At 35.6% G+C, this 21,446-nt stretch overlaps 2 protein-coding genes across 2 annotated transcripts; one reads left to right on the top strand and one right to left on the bottom strand.

Annotated features, from left to right (window-relative positions):
- Positions 1-33: 33 nt before the first annotated feature.
- Positions 34-4,810, bottom strand: LOC143451521 (uncharacterized). Its single transcript, XM_076952141.1, has 8 exons — positions 4,630-4,810; positions 4,328-4,474; positions 3,168-3,625; positions 2,949-3,048; positions 2,727-2,880; positions 1,607-1,738; positions 871-985; positions 34-677 (listed from the first exon to the last, which is right to left on the bottom strand). Exons 1-8 carry the CDS (start codon positions 4,718-4,720, stop codon positions 531-533), a joined length of 1,344 nt encoding a protein of 447 aa, XP_076808256.1. The 5' UTR covers positions 4,721-4,810; the 3' UTR covers positions 34-530.
- An 8,457-nt stretch (positions 4,811-13,267) lies between these two features.
- On the top strand, positions 13,268-19,370 carry LOC143452851 (uncharacterized). The gene is made up of 9 exons (XM_076953989.1): positions 13,268-13,287; positions 14,031-14,139; positions 14,772-14,921; positions 15,112-15,470; positions 15,559-15,655; positions 15,990-16,137; positions 18,409-18,540; positions 18,752-18,869; positions 19,045-19,370. Exons 2-9 carry the CDS (start codon positions 14,049-14,051, stop codon positions 19,183-19,185), a joined length of 1,236 nt encoding a protein of 411 aa, XP_076810104.1. The 5' UTR covers positions 13,268-13,287; positions 14,031-14,048; the 3' UTR covers positions 19,186-19,370.
- The last annotated feature ends 2,076 nt before the right edge of the window (positions 19,371-21,446 follow it).

Here is a 21,446-nt window from a genome sequence, read left to right on the forward strand (position 1 = left end):
GTCAAAGGTACATACAAGAAAAGTCACCAGCTATGTGCTACGTATCATTGTATTTATCAAGCTGTAATAAACATTTTATTTGAAAGAGCTTAAAGTAAAAGTAAAGAATTAAAAGCAATTTTGTGATATTGTGAAATGCAGATAATTGGTTACATCCACATAGAAAGACGCATTTTCTGAGTGTAATGTATCTCAAAAATAGTTCAAAATCAAAACAATATCACTTGTAAGTTCTAAACCGTTTAGCAAACTCCGAAAGAAAAATATTTTTATGATTGCAGTGTTGAAATATCATAAACGATATCACAGAATTGTTGTAAATGTAAGCATACTGAAAAAACACAACCATAGGACACCGCATCAGAATAACAGCAAGTTTTAGACGCATTTGGTGAAGGTTAAAAACTGTGTCTGGTGTGCTGTCGAGAAACATATTGAGTCCAAGTGGTGTGTAAAAGTGGCCTAAAACATAGCAATAACTCAATACAAATTTGCACCGGTTCATGGTTTAATAGTTTGATAATTATGATTTAACACGAGTTCAAGAGTTCGCCCCACGTAGGAATTGGACAAGATTCATCACGAACATGGTTATAAAGGTCTCTAACAAACTCTTCTCCTTCTTGCCAAGAGTTAAGAAAAAACTGCTCAAAACAGCGGTGTCCCGTATCCAAGTCCTACAATCACCACACATAAAGCGGTTTAAATTAACAACAAGAAAGTGAACAAACAGAAAATAATTTAACGTTAAAATTTAACAAAATCGCAATAAAAAATTTTTAATTAAGTTTTATTATAAAATGTACAAATAAAACTTATGCTCACATCAGATTAAGTTTATAGAAATAACTTATTTCAAACATCTCACACCTTGATTATGCTTTTGCAATCTTGATCATCATTCAGGAATATAACCATAATTTCAATGTCTTCACTCACGTACTTATCTCGTACTCTCTTCAAATCACCAGGGCCATTTGCGCACCTTGCAGTTAAATGTAGTTATGTTATGGCCAAATTTAAACTTGGACAATTCGTTTTGAGATGATATTACTTAACGTTCCTTGGTACATTATGGCTCTTTATATGGCTTTACGCTTCCCGCTAATTTATTAACTATAATGTATACTTATTCGACAATGAAATCCGCAAGTTTCTCGAGAAAAGCTTTAAAAAATTTAAACTTTTCCATAACTTGCTTCACGAATTAGTGCCATATTTTAGAAGTGTGTTAGTGTGTAAACCATAGATATCATAACACTATTATGCCAATTTGTTACCTAACTTACTTCTCATAAATTCAAGGCTTACAAGTTTTCTAACGGTGTGTTAAACTTTGTTGAAGCTGTTAGTCATGTAATAATTATAGTTAACCAGCAGGTTACAAAATCTTCAATATAAAACCTCTGAACGTTTTGTTGGTATCTCATGGCCAGATTTAGTAATTGAAGTAGGATTGCCATTCGAAAAATCAAAAACAATAAACCACATTGTACAGTAATTTCATCACAAAATAGAACTTGTTATTGCTGTAATGATTTGATACCATCAAGCACATACTTGAAGCTGTTATATAAACAAAAGTATTAATCGTATTTATTCTTACCCGTCAGTGATTAACATCAGCAGCTTTTTTACGTCTGAATTTCCATGTCGGGCTCCACGACTTGTGTCTTTAAATGTCAACAAGGCTTTGTTCATTGCATCAACCATGTGAGTTCCTCCCCAAGCTCGGATCCTATTTTGACAATGCTTTGTGAGGAATATTTTTGTTTTACGTTCATAAACTTATACATTATTTTTAAGCCAGTACTCCTCTCTCTTAAGGGTCTGTAGTACCATTTTGAGCTGTTTTGAAACAGCAACACGGCGATTGTGACGAAGGTCTTATGCAAGACGTCACTATGGAAAACGTATAAATGGTTCCGGTCCAGTGCGCATGTGACCTTAATTTGTGATGGTTTGTTGTTGTTATGGCGTTTGCTGAGTGTAGGTTCAGGATAAATTTGACATTTTGTGTTGGTTCAAAATTAAGGATTTTTGGCTGATTTTTTTGAAAAATGTAAGGAAAAAAGTTGTTTAAAAGTTGAAGCATTTGGTGTGAGAATTCCAGATAGGAGAATTTGCTCAAAATACTGCATTAAGTTCTTTTATCCTACATCTCGGCGGATACAAAAACTCAGCGAGGTGACCGGGCTTGTTTAGTAGCAAATTCAAATATGTTACTTTGCATTGTTTAAGATAAGGCTCCGGATGGGCCTACAGTCCCTTAAGGATACATGGTTACAGGTTTATTATGAAAAAAGTTCAATCATGTTTTGATTGGCAAATTTTGATGGTGTTAATTTAACAAAGATGAAGGTTATTTTCTTCTTATCCGGATTAAAACCTGCTTATTGAAGATTTAATTTAAGTGAGCGGAAAGCGAAGTGAAACCATTTTTTATGCCTGTCTTTAGGTATGCTTTGCAAAGATACAGCCGTGCTGTGATTTCAGTGAACACCGAACCGATAGCCTATAGGACATCGACCCGCCACTCTACTGCTCCGTGAGGTACGGGTACATAGCCGACAAAAGGTTACAACAACGTCAAATATTCTTTATGGCTTTGTCATAAATACGTTCAACTGTTATATTCACTTGATATGTTTGGTTTTCAGCTACTACTAAATTTAAACTGGTATATCGGCTTTCTTACGTATATTGATGAAGGCCTATGTACTTACCTTAGATTTTTAATTTCGCTTTCAAGATTTATTTGCCCTCTTCCCGGGCTGCCATCGAATTGGTTGAAATTGAAATGGACTTGGTAAGTGTTTTCAAACGTCGCGACAGCAATTCTTGTTCGATCCAAATGTACTCCAATGCCATTGCAAATAGCTAAAATTAATTGAATTGAATCAACGATTGACGCACAGTGTATATGAATAATTAATTTCGATACAAACCTCGCACAACCCCAGCTGCAATATCCTTAACGGTTTCCATGTGACTGCCAATGCTACCACTTTTGTCCATCAATATTATCATATCTCTTCTCAGCTCTAACTGAAATGATATGCTTGAATGAGAAAATTTTTGCTAAAATGACATTATACTTGGCAAAAGTTCTGGTAACATAAACCGCACCTATTAATTATGATTTGCAAATCAACGAGATAACTCACTGTTTGACGTCGCAAACGTTGCAAAGTGTCTTCCAAAACCACGGATCGTTTCTTTCTCCCAAAACCACCGCAGCCTCCGATCGCTACTAGTTTCCAATCATCAGTGATCTCTTCATCAGTGGCCTCTTCATCAGTGGTCTCTTGTAGTGGTAGAGAACTAGTCTCCAATGATCTTGCAAAACTTGTATCCACTGGTCGTAAAAGACTTGTATCCACTGGTCGTAAAAGACTTGTATCCAATGGTCGTAATGTACGTTTGGATCGCTGGTGATTAGGTGACTTGACACGTATGGCCAAACATTGTTGTCCAGAGGCAGATATGTCAACATCAACCCTAGTTCCAGGTGGTAATTGTCTATTATTTCCGGGCGAGACAGATACGCTGGATGGCGCAGAAAACACCCCGGAAAATGACTCAAAAAACAAATCAGCTGTAGTAGGAACAGGAGGTGAACAGCCTGCGACAAGATGTATCTTTAGTATCTATATATAGATGTATCATTTTTTTACATAAAAGCACATGCGCAAAGGGGGCTCAAAACCTTCCACAGAGAGTAAAGCAAAATGTACAAAAGAACGGCAGTCAAAGTATGACATCAAAACATGACTCTTTCCCCGTGTCCTTGTCCAAGAAGAGGCGTAGCCAACGCATGGCAGGCCTAGCTTGTATTTCGAGGCCTAAAGCTTGAGTTTTTATTTCCAATTTTGGTTCAGTCAAGCATGAAAACGTTGAAAAAATTTTTTTCACCGGCTGTATTGCGGTATGCCACAAAGCAACTGATAGATCATAGTTAGGTTCACAATGCAGCAATTATAATCAATGCGTTAAAAAGCTGAAATCTTGTGATTCATTATTTTATTTCATTAGGTAGATTACACTGTTATTGTAACCAAATTATTAAGAAACCACTTTGCTAGTGCAGCTAATGCTCCAAAGCTTGTGACATGCGCCTTCATTTACTTGGTAAACTAAGCGGAGAGATGCCCCCAGGTAATTTAAACACTCCTTCGTGTCACTTTTCATGTTTATTGGGATGATAATATCCATTTGCTGATCTCTTGGTTTTTAGCTAATGCTTACTCCACTTAACAATAGGATTAACCAAAGGATTCCTCCTCGGCTAATACACTGCAGTTTTAAAAATATGTTCAAGTTTTACTTTGTGTTTGGAAAAGTTCGGTGTTTTTTGGACACGGTTTTCCGCCATTTCGAGGCTGGGTTAGTTGCCTGGTTCTAGTTTGAGAGTAACTCCCTCGTACACTTTTGCACTTCCCCCAGGAACCGAATGGCGTGATCGTGCAGTCTCCTGTTGTACAACGTCAATTTATTAGTATAACTTATAAATGTGCATATTTTACTATATTGTTGTAATTAAAGAAAACATTATGTCTTGATATGCTATAGACATGCACTTGCATGATACGTTATAATTTATAGCTACTTAGAGACTGATATACTTACTTTTTCTGTTCTTTAAGAAAAACCCTTCAGATAAAGCTAAACATGCAACAAGGAATATTTTCAAAAGTGTGAAAAAGATTGTTAGCTTCATTTCTATATATCTTAAAACGTTTACAGTTTTAAAAATACTGAAAATCTATGACAAATTAATAAAAAAACTATATAAAAAGATCAATGTTAAAAGTTTTAGGAAAAAGATTTTTAAGAGACTGTCTTTTTGGTCTCAACATCAGTTTTGCTTTATTACTAAACAGTAAACACTAAATACCGTCGAAACAGTTATACACATTACATACCGAAAAACAAAAAATTACTTGTTTACAATTTACACGGGGACAACTCTGTTTTTGGTAGCGGTTCCCAGAGCCTGCTGAAACAATCTACATCAAGACGTGCGTGATACGTGAAATCTTATCTCTTTCAAACAAGGGCTAAACAAACATTTTTTCCGCTATGCTTTTGTGTTTTAGCATTTTAAATCCTAATTTTATTGTAATGTTTTGCTGCTTTTAGTCTTTTGTATTTTGTAAATTACTTGTAGGTTTTATCTTTTGACTGTAAAGCGCCTTTGACAGTATTTTTATCGCTATAAAAATGTTTATTATTATTATAATGCAACGTTGGTACTTTCGATTCGACTTGGCTTCACTAGAAAGGCTATAGAAGACAGTCTTAGGCGCTAACGGCGCAGCTGCAATTATTTATTTATGATTTAACAATTGCAATTTAAAACTCTTTGCAGACTTTACTTATATTAGACTATAATGGTCGAGATGTCAGGGTTCTATTGGGTGTTTTGGGCTAGTTGTATTCAATTACGAACACTTTATCACATCAAACTGCACTAGATTCAGAAAACTGCATTCAGAAAACCAAACAGCAAATTTTAAGTTACAGAGACGCAATTTGCATTTGTTCAAGGTAGTTTGCATACAAGTTAAACTACTTTATAGTAGTACTGTATAAAAAGAGTGCAAAACCAGAACCTACAGCTCACTCATTACGAAAGACAACTGCATCTAAAACTGCCAATGAAAAGTTTCATGTTTCTCTTAAATCGCCTCTAAAGTATCACCAAAATGAAACGTTGCCTTATTACGAGATGTTAGAGATTATATAACTTTAGCAATTGCGGCGATAAAAGTTTGTAACTGCGAATCCCACTTTGCTTGCATTTGCTTAAATATAATTTTTTAATGCTTAGGGCATTTCGAAATTGACGTCACAATTGTCAGTGTACCAGTTACGAAAAATGTTTTTAGCTTATTGCCTTAATCCATTTTCTTGAAAGTTAATCAGATGCATATAAACCTGCAAGATTTAGAAAACTTGTATAGCTGGTTCACCTTGTTGTAGTTTTTAAGCAAAAGTAAAAACATTTTTTCACTGAACATGTAAAGGGCATTTCCAGATTTCTTTCTGGACTGAACTTAATTTAAACCTTGCAATTTTACGACAAACAAAGTTGTCATTAAAATCAACAAGAAATACTTCGCTGATGTACTTTTGATTAAGAACGGTTGAAAAAATTCAATTCTTGGTAACATGATGCTCAGTAGCTGATTGCCCCAAACGTATATATTGGGCCCGCTCGCGATGCCACCAATTCATCACATTCGTTGATCGAGGTTTTCGGTAATTGTTTTTACAACTGTCATTTATGTTTGTGTCACAAAGGAATGGCACCACTCCTACTGACCGCATATAACTGGTTTGTTCGTTGCAGTTTATACAGTATTGTGACATGTGTAGCAGTGCAATGATTGCACTACGTAACACAATTTTTGTTTGGCTACATTTTTTAATGCCCCTTTATGTATTTTTGTGTGCTGAGTTCAAAAATCCAGTTAGTTTTTTCGTACCATCGTTACTTTTTGAGATATTCAAATTTTGATATAGCTGTAAGTACAGCAAATCGTGTTCTACTCTTGCAGTAGATTTTAGCTCCACATCAAGGTTCTGTTTGGTTTATTAAACGCAAAAACAAGTTTAAAAACGTTAGTAAGGAAGGCTTGAAGATAAATGTAACATAGTTTTGTCAAACAGTAAGAGTCGTTCAAAAATGTACTTTTGAGAGAGTTTTTTTTTATGACTACTCCTGTCTTGCCTTACTAAAGACCAAATGTAGTTTCCCATCATTACACTATCCCAGCGGCCTTTATATCGTTTTTCCATTGGCTCAATATCCTGATGAAGTCTCTCACCGTGCTCCTCACTGAAGTCACCTAGATTTTCTTGAAAAAAATCCAGATGCGAACATAAAAAATGAAGTTTGACAGACATGCGACAACCCATGTTTTGGTAACTTTTGATAAGTTTCTCCACCAACTCTTTGTAATTTTTGTCCCTTTTATTTCCCAAAAATCCATCAACCACACCTCGAAATGCTTGCCACGCTTCTTTTTCTGTTTTATTCATTTTTTCTTCCAAGCTTTTACACTTTAACATTGTGTTTATCTGAGGACCAACAAATATTCCTCCTTTTATTTTGGCAAGTGATAGTCTGGGAAACATTGAACGGATTTCTTGAAAAACTTGTCCTTGAAAATCCAAAGCTTTGACAAACTGTTTTACCAGACCTAATTTGATATGAAGTGGAGGCAGTAAAACTATTTCCCGGCTTACAAGAGGTTCCCTAATAACGTTGTACATTCCTGGGTTTAGTTTTTCCCGTGTCGGCCATTAATTTTCTCATAGTGCTCACCGTCAGCTCTACTATTCCACAAGCACAGAAAGCAAGAGTATTTTGTGTAACCACCCTGCAGACCAAGCAAAACTCCCAACATTTTAAAGTCATCACAAACATACCACTTAAACTGAGTGTAATTTATTTTAATGAGCAGTTGCTTGACGTTTTCATAATCTTCTTTCATCTGTAAGGAATAAGCAAGTGGAATTGATGGGTATATGTTGCCATTGTGAAGTAACATTGCTTTAAGACTTTTGGTAGAACTGTCAATGAAACGCCGCTACTGAGTAGGATCATGATCTATTCCAACAGCACAAAACAGGCCTTTCCACATCTTTGCAATAGCAAAGGTCTTCAAAAATGTCAAAGTAGACAGAAAACTCCAAGTGCCTATTCCTGTGGGGTAGGCAGTACTCTTACTTAAATTGTTTCACTCTCTACTAGACATTTTGATTTCTACTATTTAAAAGATGAACTGAATCTAAGATTTACACAATACTTAACTGTACAAAATGTAATTATATGGCATACTTCTCTCTGTAAACACAAAACATGACTTTCTAATGAGACTATACTGAATTTAACATAAATAGATAAAATGAAAACTGAGATAAGAAATAAAAGCACATTCGTCTGCATTTCAAACTCCCACTCCCATTCACTTTCTCAAGTAAATAGGACGCCCATTTACAACATGATAGTGCTGACAGACACAGATCATAACCGCATAAAATACCTACAGTTAATGGAAAATCACAAAAAACGGAAATTTTTGTATTTTGAAAACGATCGATGATAGAAAAAAACTGATAGCATTTTTGAAATCAGCGCTTGAAAATCATACAGATACACTTAATAAATGTAGCCAAACAAAAATTTTTTTGAATTTTGTTACGTAGTGTTGTTATCGGAAAATACAGGATGTTCACAGAGTTTTCAGACAATCAATATTCATCATTTTTAAATTGTCTAAAGACTTCGTGGACTCCCTGTATATCAAACAGGGTTCATTTTCAAAACAGCAAGTGATCTTTAGAGCGTTTTCAATCTAATGCGCGACAATCAGAAGATGTATGAGGCGAATATTCATCCTTGTAAAAATTTGGAAAGATTTGTCCGACGTCAGGGTAATTTTTGGCTTAAAGGTTTGTTTCATAAGCTTGTAAGTAGATCTTACGCAAGCCATGTAATCTTAAGTAAACGACTAATATATTAGTTCAGAAAACCACGGGATTTCCATTGACCTTTCCATTAATGTCAAAAACGACATAATGAGCCGACGGCTGGTATTTTAAAAGTATAGATAACAAGAAAACAGAAAAATATTTTCAGTAAAACTATAATTGACATTTAAAAGGTTTGCTTTCCTGAAATTAGTTTAAAACTTGTGGTTTAGCATTCAGCCAAGGAAGAGAAAGAAGAAATTGGGTATTTATCAAAAATGTGTCTTGAGAAGTACACTTCGGAGAAAAAATAAAGTTCACTGATGTTTGGATGACGTATTAGTTGAACTATAAAGGTCAATAAGGTCATGTCATCATTGTATAATATCCGTATAATGGCTGATTACGGTCAATGGAATGCATACACACTCTACATTTAACATTAAAGGACCCACAGCCTTCTCGTTGGAAAATTCCCTCTGCCAAAAAAATTTCTGCTTAATTCCTGAATTGTGTGACAGTACATTTGTGTAATGTTAAAACATACTGTCAAATGTTACACATTCATAAAAAATATTCGATTTCTTTGCTTATCAATGCAGTTAAAAGAACGATTACATAGCTTGAATGAAGAATGTTTGCCTGGTTAGATATAATTAAGAAAGCAACCATTTCACCGTATGTATACATTATGCAGCACGTTGTTAAATATAAAATGGTATGAGATATGCTTATAAGTATAAATATGTTAGAAAAATGGATATAAAAATTTAATTTTAGCTGTTTTGGTTTTAATTCGAGTTAGTTTACAGATAAGAAGTTTGAGTTACTATGTTATAATATCTAAGTCATGTTAACAAGAAACTGTGAAAAGTATAGCTGTAGTGAAAAGTACCAAAATAGCTGGTCCAGTGAATAATATTGACAGTCAATATTGTTTGTCAAAATTCACCAAACGTAATTGGAGTAATCGTAAACAGTTAAAGCAATTTTTTTAAAGGTTAGACTTGTAAATGTTCGTTCTTTTAAGTTATTATGGCTGGAATAAAAATAGAGATTTTATTTCGCTGGAAAGTGGTATGGGCTGCCATGTTATGGAGATATTTGAGATGTCAAAATTGACCGAATCTATAAACGATCGAGTGTGAAGTGTAACATGACTAAACACTTCATTAAGGCTTAGATACACTTATAACGGAACTATACCTACAAAATATGTAAACTCAAAGTAAGATTATTATAACAGCAAATATAGTAAGCTCAGCTACAAGTTTGAAGTAATTAATTAAAAGGAACACTTCGTTTACCGAGTTTAAGCGCACTTTGCCTTTCACAATAGTAACATGATTGAGGCACAAAGAAACACACAATGCAAATACGTAAGAGCAGAAGCACGATAGAGAGCTAAAACCGTAACAGAGTAAAAGTAAAAAGTTAAAATAATTACTGACTATAGTTTTTCCTACACACGTATGAGCTGCCCTAGCGCGAAAGGCTAAATCGACAATTAAAGGGCATTATAACCTGACCGGTATCGTTTTGCTCGTTTTGTGAACACTTGGAATCTCGAAGCACCCCCGCCGTGAAAAAGCTTTTCCAGTTTGTCATTGACTCACGAACTGAGTGTGTAAATCCAAGATGTAGCCTACTGTACTGTAAAACCTTACAGACAGTGACTGATTATGGTATATCATAGTAAACACATAATTCACTTATTACATAAAATCGTGTTAAAATCTTGTTTATTCATGCAACGACGTAAGCATATAGATTGAAGTGAATAGCTTCCAGCTAGGTAAACCTTTTTAAGTCATTTCAAATATATCTTTGTAAATAGGTAACTTTAAGCAAGGTTGAGATCATACTCAAATTCAAATTTACAGTGTTTATTGACATCCTTAGGCAATTGGTGATTATATGGTCAAACACATGTAACAACAAATATTAGGTGATGGTATCTTTTTGTTTTTAAAGCAGGATAACCTTGTTTTGCTGCTATTACTACACCAGAGCAAATGCTATGAGATTATTGTTATTATAAAACTGTTGCGTATGTTTCATTTCTCTATCGATCAGTAGGTCAGTGGAAAAACCAGAAATAAAAATAAACATGTTTTTGAAACGTATTAATAAAGGAATCGATTTGTATAAATTTGAAACTTTGATTAGTTTAAAGGCGTTTTGTAAAACGGCAGAGCGCCCCTCACTAGAATTTATAAAATCCTTCCTTCCTTCCATTCCTTCCTTCCTTCTTCTTTCTTCCTTCTGCCTTCCCTTCTATAGTAAATCCTTAACCCAACAAACTATTCGATACACGGGACCAACAATTTGGAATTTTCTGCCTAATGATTTGAAACGTTTGCAGAATAAGACAACTTTTTTATAAAAAATTGAAAAGTTATTTTGCTTCATCATCACAGTTGCATGATACTATGTGACAATTGTAATTATGCACGGTGTAAATCTGCATTCCAGCAGACCAGCACCAAGCACTTTCATATATTTTATTGTGCTATAGGCCTACACTTTTTTTTCTTTTTATTATGTATATATTTTCAATTGTATTTTCCATTTACTAAAATGGATGTTTACTGGCTTTAATCACATTCTGTTATTAAGTGTAGGCAACATTTGGTAATACTGGAACTGTAATCATATTGACGAGGTTTCACTGATTTTTTAAAAACACACTCACTTGTTGTATCTTTCTTTTAACTTCAAAATACTTAAAGCTCTCCTCAACCACATGCCACCAAATTGGTTGTTGCCAAACTCTAGACATAGGCAGTAAGCATCAAGCATGCGTACGACAAATACCTTTTGATAAAGTACTTTGACAAGATGATGGTATTGAAAATTTCGAATCGGATTAAGAAATTTATACGTCAGTCAGTTTATTTAGTAACTTGTAAATTTTCAACACTCATTACACAACTATTCGGATATTTACTGCAAATACTGCAGATCGCTTTTACATATTTTCGAGATATAAGAGTGGAATCAATTACTGAATTGAAAGTCACCACCAGCACCACTCAAGTCTTCAGCTTCGGACCAAGAGGAGTTACCTTTCAGCACTACCATCTATTAGACAGCATTGGCATCTTTTTCCGTACATCATTGTCGATGTACCAGAGAGGGTTCCATCTTGCAACGAGCATTATTGTTATCACATATTCCAAAGATTATTATCATTGGTGTGCATTCTTGCTATACAAACTCGGGCTAATTAACAACGCCCTTCCTTAGTGCTATGGCCACCAGAAACCGGGCTCTTGCCCGAGATGCTTTTTTTACAGTGAGTTTCTTTTCCCATCCGCTGATGTACAGCACCGAAACAATTTTAATTCATGAGTTGCTTAAACACACCACCTGCTCGACTGCTTAATGTTTGCTTTTTCAACTTATGTTTTAGGGATTTAATTAATTATTATAGGGTTAGTGGCCGTGCTAGTTGTTACTAGTAATTATTAACGTTAATTTTCTTGCGCACGTTTTAAACCTTTTCAGCTTTGTCACTTTTTCCTGTTCATTGGCCCATGTTAGTAACAATTGGCTTGATTTTTCGTCCCCACCACGCTTTTAGCGAAAGATAAAATGATGGATTGATTTATTTCATCTTCATGAGGAGTTTTATAGAAGAAGAAAAATGAAATTGCTCTCTTTGAAAAATATTATTTGCAAAAACAAATTATTTGTTACACAATTTATCAAATTTAAAAGCGCTGAGCTCACGATGAAAACTACTTTGACCGTAGAGCGTAGCAGAGTGTATAGATTTTGCCAAGAATGATAACTTGCAGGGCAGGGACATGCTATATCCTTCAAGCTATGTACTTTTTACTTTATTAATAGTGCTGAACAATCGCCAAGTGATTGTGTTCACGTAACCCATGGAAGTGGTTAGCTGGGCTATATAACGAAAATAGGAAGCGGCACTTGACAGCTCATAACATTTTCACTTATCGTGGGTGTAAAATACGCCAGTCGTTAGCGACGGCTGGGGCGAAAGCCTGCACAGGATCTATGTCACCACGATTCGCTGACTCGTTCCTGAACTTGGCTATTTCCTTTGCTGTAACAAGCCGATTGAAAAAGGGGATGATGTATTTTTCACGACGAAAAGAAACACTGACAAAACAACAAGGTTTTTAAATATTGGCTTCTCCAGCAGTAACAAAAGGCCACTGAACTCAAGTCCACTTCCAAAACAAAACTGAGCAACTAGATTTGCGTCATTAATGAGCGGAAGCGGTGAACACGCAGCACATATAAAGGGAGGTGATCGAAAATAATTCAAAAAGCGCAGGACTCATATGTAGTGTACTCGAAAACGGGGAGGATAGAATTTAACATTGGGTTTGAATTCGAAGTTTGTTAATACGACCAACAATCGGAAATCAATAGGAAACAATTTAGTCCCTCTGTAAAAAAATCTTTAGTAGGCCTACTGGCCAAACAAACACGAGTTTTGCTATTGAGGAAGGTGACGTAATGTTATATTGGTGAAAATCTGATCTTTTCATGGGCAAGTTAAATCCGTATTGTTTCGAAAACATAGTTTCTCCGCAACTGAAACGGAAATAAACATGGTCAACTTTTGGTAAACATTTTCAACTCGAAAAATTATATATAACAGATCGTAAAATCTCCTCAACAATCTAGTAACCTACTGTACTGTACAACGTTGTACGTTAAGCTTACATTGAAAGGGAACGATGAAAATGAAACAAACAAACTAGGTTTGTAGCGCAGTATAGCCTATTTTTGAGTAAAATAATATTTCCAGCTTTAAAGAAAAGATTGGTAAGTGGTCAAAATATAAATACAGTTGGGCACCATAGAAGTTGTAATACTCCAGCTTAGCACTTTGAATGATTTAATACATACGTTAACAATCTGGGGTAATTGTACCGAATGGGAGTACGACATTAGAAGTCGAGGGACACGAAATATACTTTAATTTTTTTCTTGACTTGTTTACAATTGTAAGAATTTGATTTGGACATTATAAAGATATGAAGAATGTTCATAAGAAACAAAAAATACTACGGCCAACAAGAAAGATTGGGAACCAAAGATTTAATACAATAAGAATTAAGGAATAACGTAAATAATAAATTAGTATGCTTAACTATGGATGTTACTAAGTAGTTCAAATAACATTTTGGCAATAAGTTATATCAAATTTAACATGCCCTCAGCATATAAGAATTTTATGTTAAGAAAGTCGTTCTGGTTAACTTTTTCCATTATAGCGCGGTGAATACTGTAAACTACCATTGCGGTTGACTTTGAGCGCCTCATTATATAAATTGTATACTCACATCGATTACTGTGGCTTCGGCTTGCTTCGCTCAGTATATGTCTGAAAAGAAAAGACAGAAAAGTATGGCAACGTTGCTGCTAATTTTGACGTCACATTATACAAAAACAAGATGCACGACTCCCGTGCTCAGCTAAAGTATAAACTGAATTGTTCGTGTGGCCAACAAGATATAATTATGGTATTGGTATTTTATTGGTAATATCGGAAATGTATTTTACAGGAATATTTCAGCAGAATAATGAAACTACTGCTAATTAATGCTGTTGCATTTGCATTTATATGGTCACAGGGCCATTTTGCAAAAGGAGTGCTCTTCCAAAGACGACCAAGTTAGTGCACAAATATACTACTTTTATTACTATTATTTGTTAGTGATTTAGAGAGGCAAACAAATCTTCTTGTTTTGCGGAACTTAGTTTAACAAAGGTTTATCAAACTCTCACGTCGCAGCCCAAACCATTGGAACGAACCTATCAATTTTTAAATATTGTCACCAACTCGATCTAGCTTCATTCGAACGTTTACATTATTTTTGCCGAATAAAACAAAGGCATATTTATTGTCCTAATGAGAAACATTTTTTCAAAAAAATACAAAGATTTATCTTTATAGTATAATTTGCTGGCAATCGTTAGCAAGCTACTTCTTTTTAAGCGCTTAGTTTGGCTATAGCTCTAATGCTGCTTGCAGGTGCTTTCTGATGTACACACATATTATTATACATTGATGGTCAGACTATTATACATACGTAGCTTATATAGGGATGTGTTGAACCTAAAGGTCCTGCACTAAGGTCGCTATTTTGAAGTGTTCTAATGCACGAACCCGAATTGTTTTCAATTTTCCACAATCCCGGTATTTAGGTTATATATTTTTCAAGTTAAATCTCTCTAGAATATCATCCGCGAATATTATGCTAATTAAATAATAAGTTATAGATCATACAATTTTTAATTAACAGGGGACTGCACAGTCACGAATTGGGGAAGATGGTCAAAATGTGTGAGAAACGATCTGGGCTCCTTCACTCAAACTCAAATCCGTTTCATGGCCCGAGCAAGGAATGGCGGTCGGCCTTGCGATCCAAACACTCAACTTGCAAAAACACAAAGTGAAAGCTTGTGATGCGAGAAAAAAATAATACTGTTGAAATTATTTGTACTTAAAATTAGACAAAAGTAACCTATAATTTCTACAACACTTGTAAATTTCGTTTAAATTCTATGACGTACAGGCTTAGCCAATAAATCAGTTTATTACGCTTGCAATATAACTGATATGGTTAATTTTAACATGTGAAGGCTGTCAACAAAGAGTGACCAGTACAACTGTTGGACAACTCTTTCGTTCAGCATTGTCATCCGGCCAAGCTAGCCCTACGGAAACAGATGCCGCCGCATATTTGCCTCTGGATACTTCGTATCTGTCCAAACATCCTGGACTGACATCCCAAGTGAACAAAGACGTTGATCGAAGTAGAATGGAGAACGATTTAGTTTCAGAAGCAATATCAGAATCGGGAAAGTTTTGTGACGTCATTAGAAGTCCATCAGGTTCGATTATTGCGTCAGGCAATTGCCAAACAACCCGTAGAAGACAGAGAAGAGAAGTAGATGTGTCGGCTGCTGCTCAGTTTTTAAGAAGAGTTCGGCGCACAACGGTACTTTTTTACTCACAACTTACGTTTTTAGATGAAGTAAATCATACCTTCAAGGCAACATACTTTAAGCTTTCTTACCTCTTGATAGGAAACAGCAAGGGATATGGTGATTCTTCTCGATAAAAGCGGAAGTATTGGCAACCACATGCAAACTATAAAAGACATTGGAGCTGCCGTTGTACATGGTAGGTAGAAAAAATGCTTTACTTCTTTGAAGTTAAAAGACTTAATCGATAAACAAATCGCTTTCTTTCGAAAAATAGTGTTTAAAAAACGATTGACAAAGCAAAATCGTTAGGAAAATGACCTTCATTGTAAGTATTGCTGACCTTAGTTTAGCTTTGTCGGGAAACTAGACCATATTTTTAACTAAAGTTAGTAAATTTATTAGTAATATTGTATTCGGGTTCGCCATTGTTGGTATTCGTGTTCGGCCGAATCTTCCATAAAGGCGATATTCGGCGAATCTATTCGGGTTCGTATCGGCCCATCCCTAACAAATAATACGTTCTGCTTTAGCTTTATGCAACAACGTTGACATTGGTCGAGATCGAACAAGAGTTGGGGTTGCGTCATTCGACACGACGTACCAAGTTCATGTCAGATTTAATCAATTTCTGTCATCGATTGCAAAATGGCAACTGGAAAATGTAATCGAACGTTTGAAGTAAGTGGATATAACAATAGAAAACGCTTTATTTTAACATTATAACACCTGGGGCTGCATTCGGTGTTCATCGTTTTTCGTAATCGTAATAGGTCGAATTTTGTGCAATCCGATTAAGGACGAGTTAAAATGCTAAGAAAATAAAAACTGTGCTCTTACTCTGGAACAAAAAGCGCTCATAAAAGGGATCAAAACGCTTTGAAGCTTCCAACCATCTACAAAAAGAGCATACTTATCCTTTGTAAGCCTTAACAGCTTTCTATATTCGTTGTAAGTCCAACGCCACTTTTCAGTAATTTTATTGGGTTATTTTTAAGCGGTATATTCAATGCCAAATGCACGGTACGAGTGCACACAATGACTGTAGTGGTGAGATTGGTGCAAGAATACGATTTCTTTGTTACATTATAAACATCTTAAGGTTACCGACTGTGAATATCTTAACGACGAGAGTCTCTTCAAGTGTGAAAACTATCCTGTTTATGATCTGGTTGTTTACACAATACAGTGAATAAAGCCACCGTGACGTCATTCGGTCATAACTTTTGATGCAAATATGTTGAAGTGAGCCGCCAGCATCTATCACACTTATAGCTCTATTTAGTATGTGATAAATATAGCCTTATAAAGATTGGTGGTGCTGTAGTTATAACTTGCAGTTGAGCAAGGCGATCACACCATCAAGTTATAAAGTTGCAGCACGTGGTTGATTGTAATTTCTGGTCTATTGATGAGTCTCCAAGGTCGTGCGAACTTTTCACACTCAGAAAGTTCCGCTGTTCGTGCAGATTTATTCTTGTCTGATTGCAGAGATTTCTCAGCTGTCACTTCAGGTCACATTGTTCAATTCGCTTACACGATTAGTTTTGTGTTGAATCCTGTACAACTGTCGCTAGTTGCTGTCTAATTGTCTTGGTATCGATTAGCAAAATTGTTCTTTCGATTTACCTTGATTATATTGTTTCTTCATTGGTTAAACTTGGTGAAACGCAACATTGTGTCGAGACAACTAAAATGACAACGTCTTCTCGACTGGGTCTTTGCAGAATACTAATGATAATGAACACATTGGGCGTTAATCCATAGCAATTAGTAGATACGCCAATTAGCACAGGAAAACACGTCGTAAGGAAATAAATACAAGAGCGACATTTCCACTGCCTTGTAAAATTTACTGTTAATTACAAACAAGTTTTTTTTCAGCACATAGTTTGATTAGGCATACAAGTATTGGCGATGACGCTGTTTGACATTTTTGCTGGTTATGGTTAATTAACAAAAAAGTAGTAACAAGAGGTCAAGAGCCCTCCAAAAGCAAATTGAGCAGGAAAAGTAACAAAGTGCATTGGAAAGTGTCGTCGCTGTTGACAAATCGAGAAATATGAGTTAAATGAAATATGTACGATTGTACGCGCAAAATGCAAAGTGCGATGCTTATCAAACCTAATCAAATGCAACCATTTATTTCGGTACAAACCTTATTTCCATTATGTGCTATTATTAGCAGTTGTTTTTGTAGAATCTGTTATAAAAAAGCAGTGCAAAGATATGAAAGAGCATCAAGGCAGTGCAAACAATTATTCGTACCGTTTTTAGAAAACTAGCCACATCCTTTACGTCAGTGTGCGTTTCGTTGTAACAATTACTGTACGTTCGTGAAAGATCGATCACACAATTTGTGTCCATCAAATAGTTACAGTTCATACAACCCATTATACTTACATATACCAGCACGTATTATTCTCTAGACCAGGGTTTCTCAAAAGGGGTCATGGGGTCGTTGTCCTGGGGCCACGAACAGATGCCTCACAAGTGTGCTATAGTGTGGTAGTAGGGGAAGACGAGGCAATGTGTGAGGTAGTACGTAGGAGTAGAGGAAGACGTTGGACACGAGTTTCCCACATTTGTGTGCTTTTGCTTGCTGCTACCAACACGCATTATACTTTACAGTCTAGATTCTAGAGCAGACGCAGTGTACGGTATAACGGCAAGGGCATGGCGCTTACATTCAAACTACTTTGTTTTTTTATTATGACGTCACACGTTTGTGCTCGAATACTCATAAACGTAAAATTTGAGCTCCCATAAACTCGATCGTAGTTTATATTTCCACAACCTTAAAAGCACAAGCAAACGTGTCTGGACACCGCAGGAATTAGAGGAATGTTTTATCACAATAAGCGTTACTATTTATCCCATTACATGTTATTTCATAGCGGCGTGAGTATAAAGCTTTAAACTTAAGCAAATAACACCAGGCTTTGTGAACAGCATTCCAGCTTCGGGTAACACTCACCTGGCAACCGCAATGAGAAGTGCTGCACACTTCTTGAATGACATCAGCAAGGGTGCAAGGGTTGGAAACCCTAACGTAGAAAAATTGCTTGTTTTGATCACAGATGGGTGAGTTATTAGCAAAACAATTTACAAAAGGTTTAGATTTAATTGGTAATACGTTTCATTGAATTTGAGATGCTAGCATGATAAAAAATTTTTACGTTAACCATTATATAATCTAAACCACAATTTTTAAATACCGGTTAGATTTATAAATAAACCTGTGCCTTGAAAAAAATGTGCATTTACAGTAAAAGTTAAAAAGTTCAACTTACAGATGCGCAAATGGACCCGGAGCTCTTAAGAGCGTTATGGACAAATACAAAGCCGATAAAATCGGCATAATTGCCATTTATATTGGCCGAATGGAAGGTGGATGTTATGAGAAAATTATGGTACGCTGTTATAACTTTGATGACAATTGTATGGACAATGCGAATGTCCTCGTACTTTAGATTTCAATTTTATTGTAGCCTTGTGAAGTTATAGTATAACTATATCTTAACGATTGTTTTATTTGCTCTAGCTTCTTTAAACAGCTTTATAAAAGTTGTTTCTTATTTTCTATAGGACTTGCACACGGGTAGGAGATGCTTTGAGCAGTTTTTCCTTGAGTCATGGGATTTTGCTCAAAATAATTTTATCAATACTATTTATGACGAAAACTGCGTAGCTGAATCATGGGCGGACATGTTGGACAGTTGCACATAAACCCTAATAAAGATATCGCAAAAAAACTATAATATATTCAACTTTCATTTAAATGGTCATTTCATTAAATGGTCAATGTTCATTTCATTGCATGGTTTATATAGTGATTTGTGGTTTGTTCGCTTGTATCGTGATTGTATTTTATTAAACACATTCAACTTAAACTAAAACAATTATGTTTTGAATATTTGTTGGGGAATATCCCTTGTAGGTATGCCGTCAAAAATATTGAAGTTACAACTAGATAGTGCAAGCCTTCTCTCGGCCGTGTAGAGTGTAATGTGGGCCCGTGCAAAAATAAGGTAATTCTGAAGTACTTAATTCATCAACCGTCAGCTGCCACTTGCCATCACTGTTAATTTACTCACTGTAGAGGAATTTGCACGTTGAAATCAGATAAAACGTCAAAAGTTTTCTTTCGAAATTGATTCGTTATTGCAAACTAAACTTCTTTGGCTATGCGGTTACTAACTTAGCGTAAATATTTCAAAAAAAAGGTAGTTTTAAAAACAGTGAGGGAAATCTATGTAAAGTATTGAAGGGGACAGCAACAGAAGCAGAAAAATAAAAATGTGATCTGGTAAGTTTATTACAAGATAAACCGAGCCAAACACAAGAGAGGAAACATAAAAATGAGAATCACGATGAACTGTAACACGCGTGGCACTTTCAATAGACATCAAATACTGTGGTAACAGTATAATATAGAGACCTCACTACACCCACTTTTGTAGCTAATCAGTAACACGATTTAAAACTATGAGAAACGGATCTACAAATCAAGACGGTTAGGAGGTTTCACCATTTTTCCAGAGCGCGTTGTTTTAATATTAGAATTACTAGAAGTGGAATACATTCGATAGGTACGGGTATAACATCATTGCGATTACGACGATAATTTTGCCCGTCACAGGACACAACATAAGAACGCGGTTGTTGTAGAAATGACTTTACACGACAGGGTTTTATGCGATTTTCCGAGTCAATCCACACATAAGTCTCAACGGCCGGGCTCTACAGCGGTTTCTTGCACGATGACGCTTGTCAAAGTAGTGTTTTTGTCATGCCTTAATGTCCTTTTCAACAGTTCGATATTCTTCTAAGTACTTCTTCCACGGTGGTACTAACTCATAACATTGGAATTGTCGTCCGAAGCTTCCTTCCCATAAGCAGTTGAGATGGAGTGAGATCGAATTCAAGAGGCGTCGATCGGTTGCCAAGTAAGTCTCACTCTCTTTCACTCTCTGCACTGCGCCCTCTCCCCTTCACCGTTGCTTCCAAGAAAGCAAGTGCTGCTCGTGGTATGTTTGAAGCCGAATCTGTCAGAATAATCAGTAAACACAAAAGAATTAAATGAGGCCCATTATTATCTGAGACTAATTCTTCCTAGGTATACCACGGCGAGCAAAGATTGATTGCAGGTGGTTGTTGACTATGTTGGCACTGAATGATAGTTTCAGTGTTTTCTTTATTAGTCCGGTTAAATCGGAGCACTAGGAAACTTCTGGATGTTTTTTCCATCTTAAGTTATGGTTAATTACAGCTATGACGGCAAACATCTGGAAAAAGCAACCAGTAATGTCCACTCACACGGCGTTAATTCTTACGTCATATTGACAGTGCAAGCCTATTTTTTATATGATATAACGCTAATCATTCACTACCCTTCCACATTTCTTTACCAACTGTGACAACAGTTGAATAATTCACAGTGAGTGTACAAAAGATACCTATAACTTTCGCAAGCATAAGCTTGTTTCTTCAGGTGTACTAAGAATTTGATTTCTGATTTGTTAGTAAACCAAAAGGAGCAAACTTATGCTTGCGAAAACTCGTGTAGAAAAATCAAAAATAAACTTAACATTCAGAGTGCCAACCTATATTATTTTTTTTACAACCTTATATTTTATTTTAAGGATAACTAAGTCACACTTCAGGCAGCGAACAGATATACACAGAATTTCAAGCTTTTTTTATTAGTAACGATGAAACAAGAATTTCCATTAAATTGGGAAAAAATGAATTTATATTTCATATCTCATAATTAAGATGTTAAATTTAGGGTAATCAGAAGTTCAGAACTGACTGCTATGGTTAGCTGGTGGATTTCTAACCCACGCTCGCACAAAAATATGAAAGTTTTAGTTTCAAAGCCGCAATGCAATACAACTTAACGTAAATGATACGAGTGCATTTTCATTTGTTAACTGCCTATTAATGTTAGGCTACAGTATCTTGCTAAAACCTGTAGAAAGCACGTA

The sequence above is a fragment of the Clavelina lepadiformis genome, chromosome 4 (genome assembly GCF_947623445.1).
Source record: "Clavelina lepadiformis chromosome 4, kaClaLepa1.1, whole genome shotgun sequence".
In the NCBI taxonomy this organism is placed as follows: domain Eukaryota; kingdom Metazoa; phylum Chordata; class Ascidiacea; order Aplousobranchia; family Clavelinidae; genus Clavelina; species Clavelina lepadiformis.

What these genes read in the sequence shown, in the direction of transcription:
- LOC143451521 (XM_076952141.1), bottom strand. Translation starts at nt 4,720, where the DNA reads ATGAAGCTAACAATCTTTTTCACACTTTTGAAAATATTCCTTGTTGCA. An exon ending in AGCGAAATTAAAAATCTAAG is followed by an intron (nt 1,739 to 2,726) that starts GTAAGTACATAG and finishes TTGTCAAAATAG; the next exon opens with GATCCGAGCTTGGGGAGGAA. An exon ending in CTGATGTTAATCACTGACGG is followed by an intron (nt 986 to 1,606) that starts GTAAGAATAAAT and finishes TTTAACTGCAAG; the next exon opens with GTGCGCAAATGGCCCTGGTG.
- LOC143452851 (XM_076953989.1), top strand. Translation starts at nt 14,049, where the DNA reads ATGAAACTACTGCTAATTAATGCTGTTGCATTTGCATTTATATGGTCA. An exon ending in CTTGTTTTGATCACAGATGG is followed by an intron (nt 18,541 to 18,751) that starts GTGAGTTATTAG and finishes TTCAACTTACAG; the next exon opens with ATGCGCAAATGGACCCGGAG. An exon ending in GATGTTATGAGAAAATTATG is followed by an intron (nt 18,870 to 19,044) that starts GTACGCTGTTAT and finishes TATTTTCTATAG; the next exon opens with GACTTGCACACGGGTAGGAG.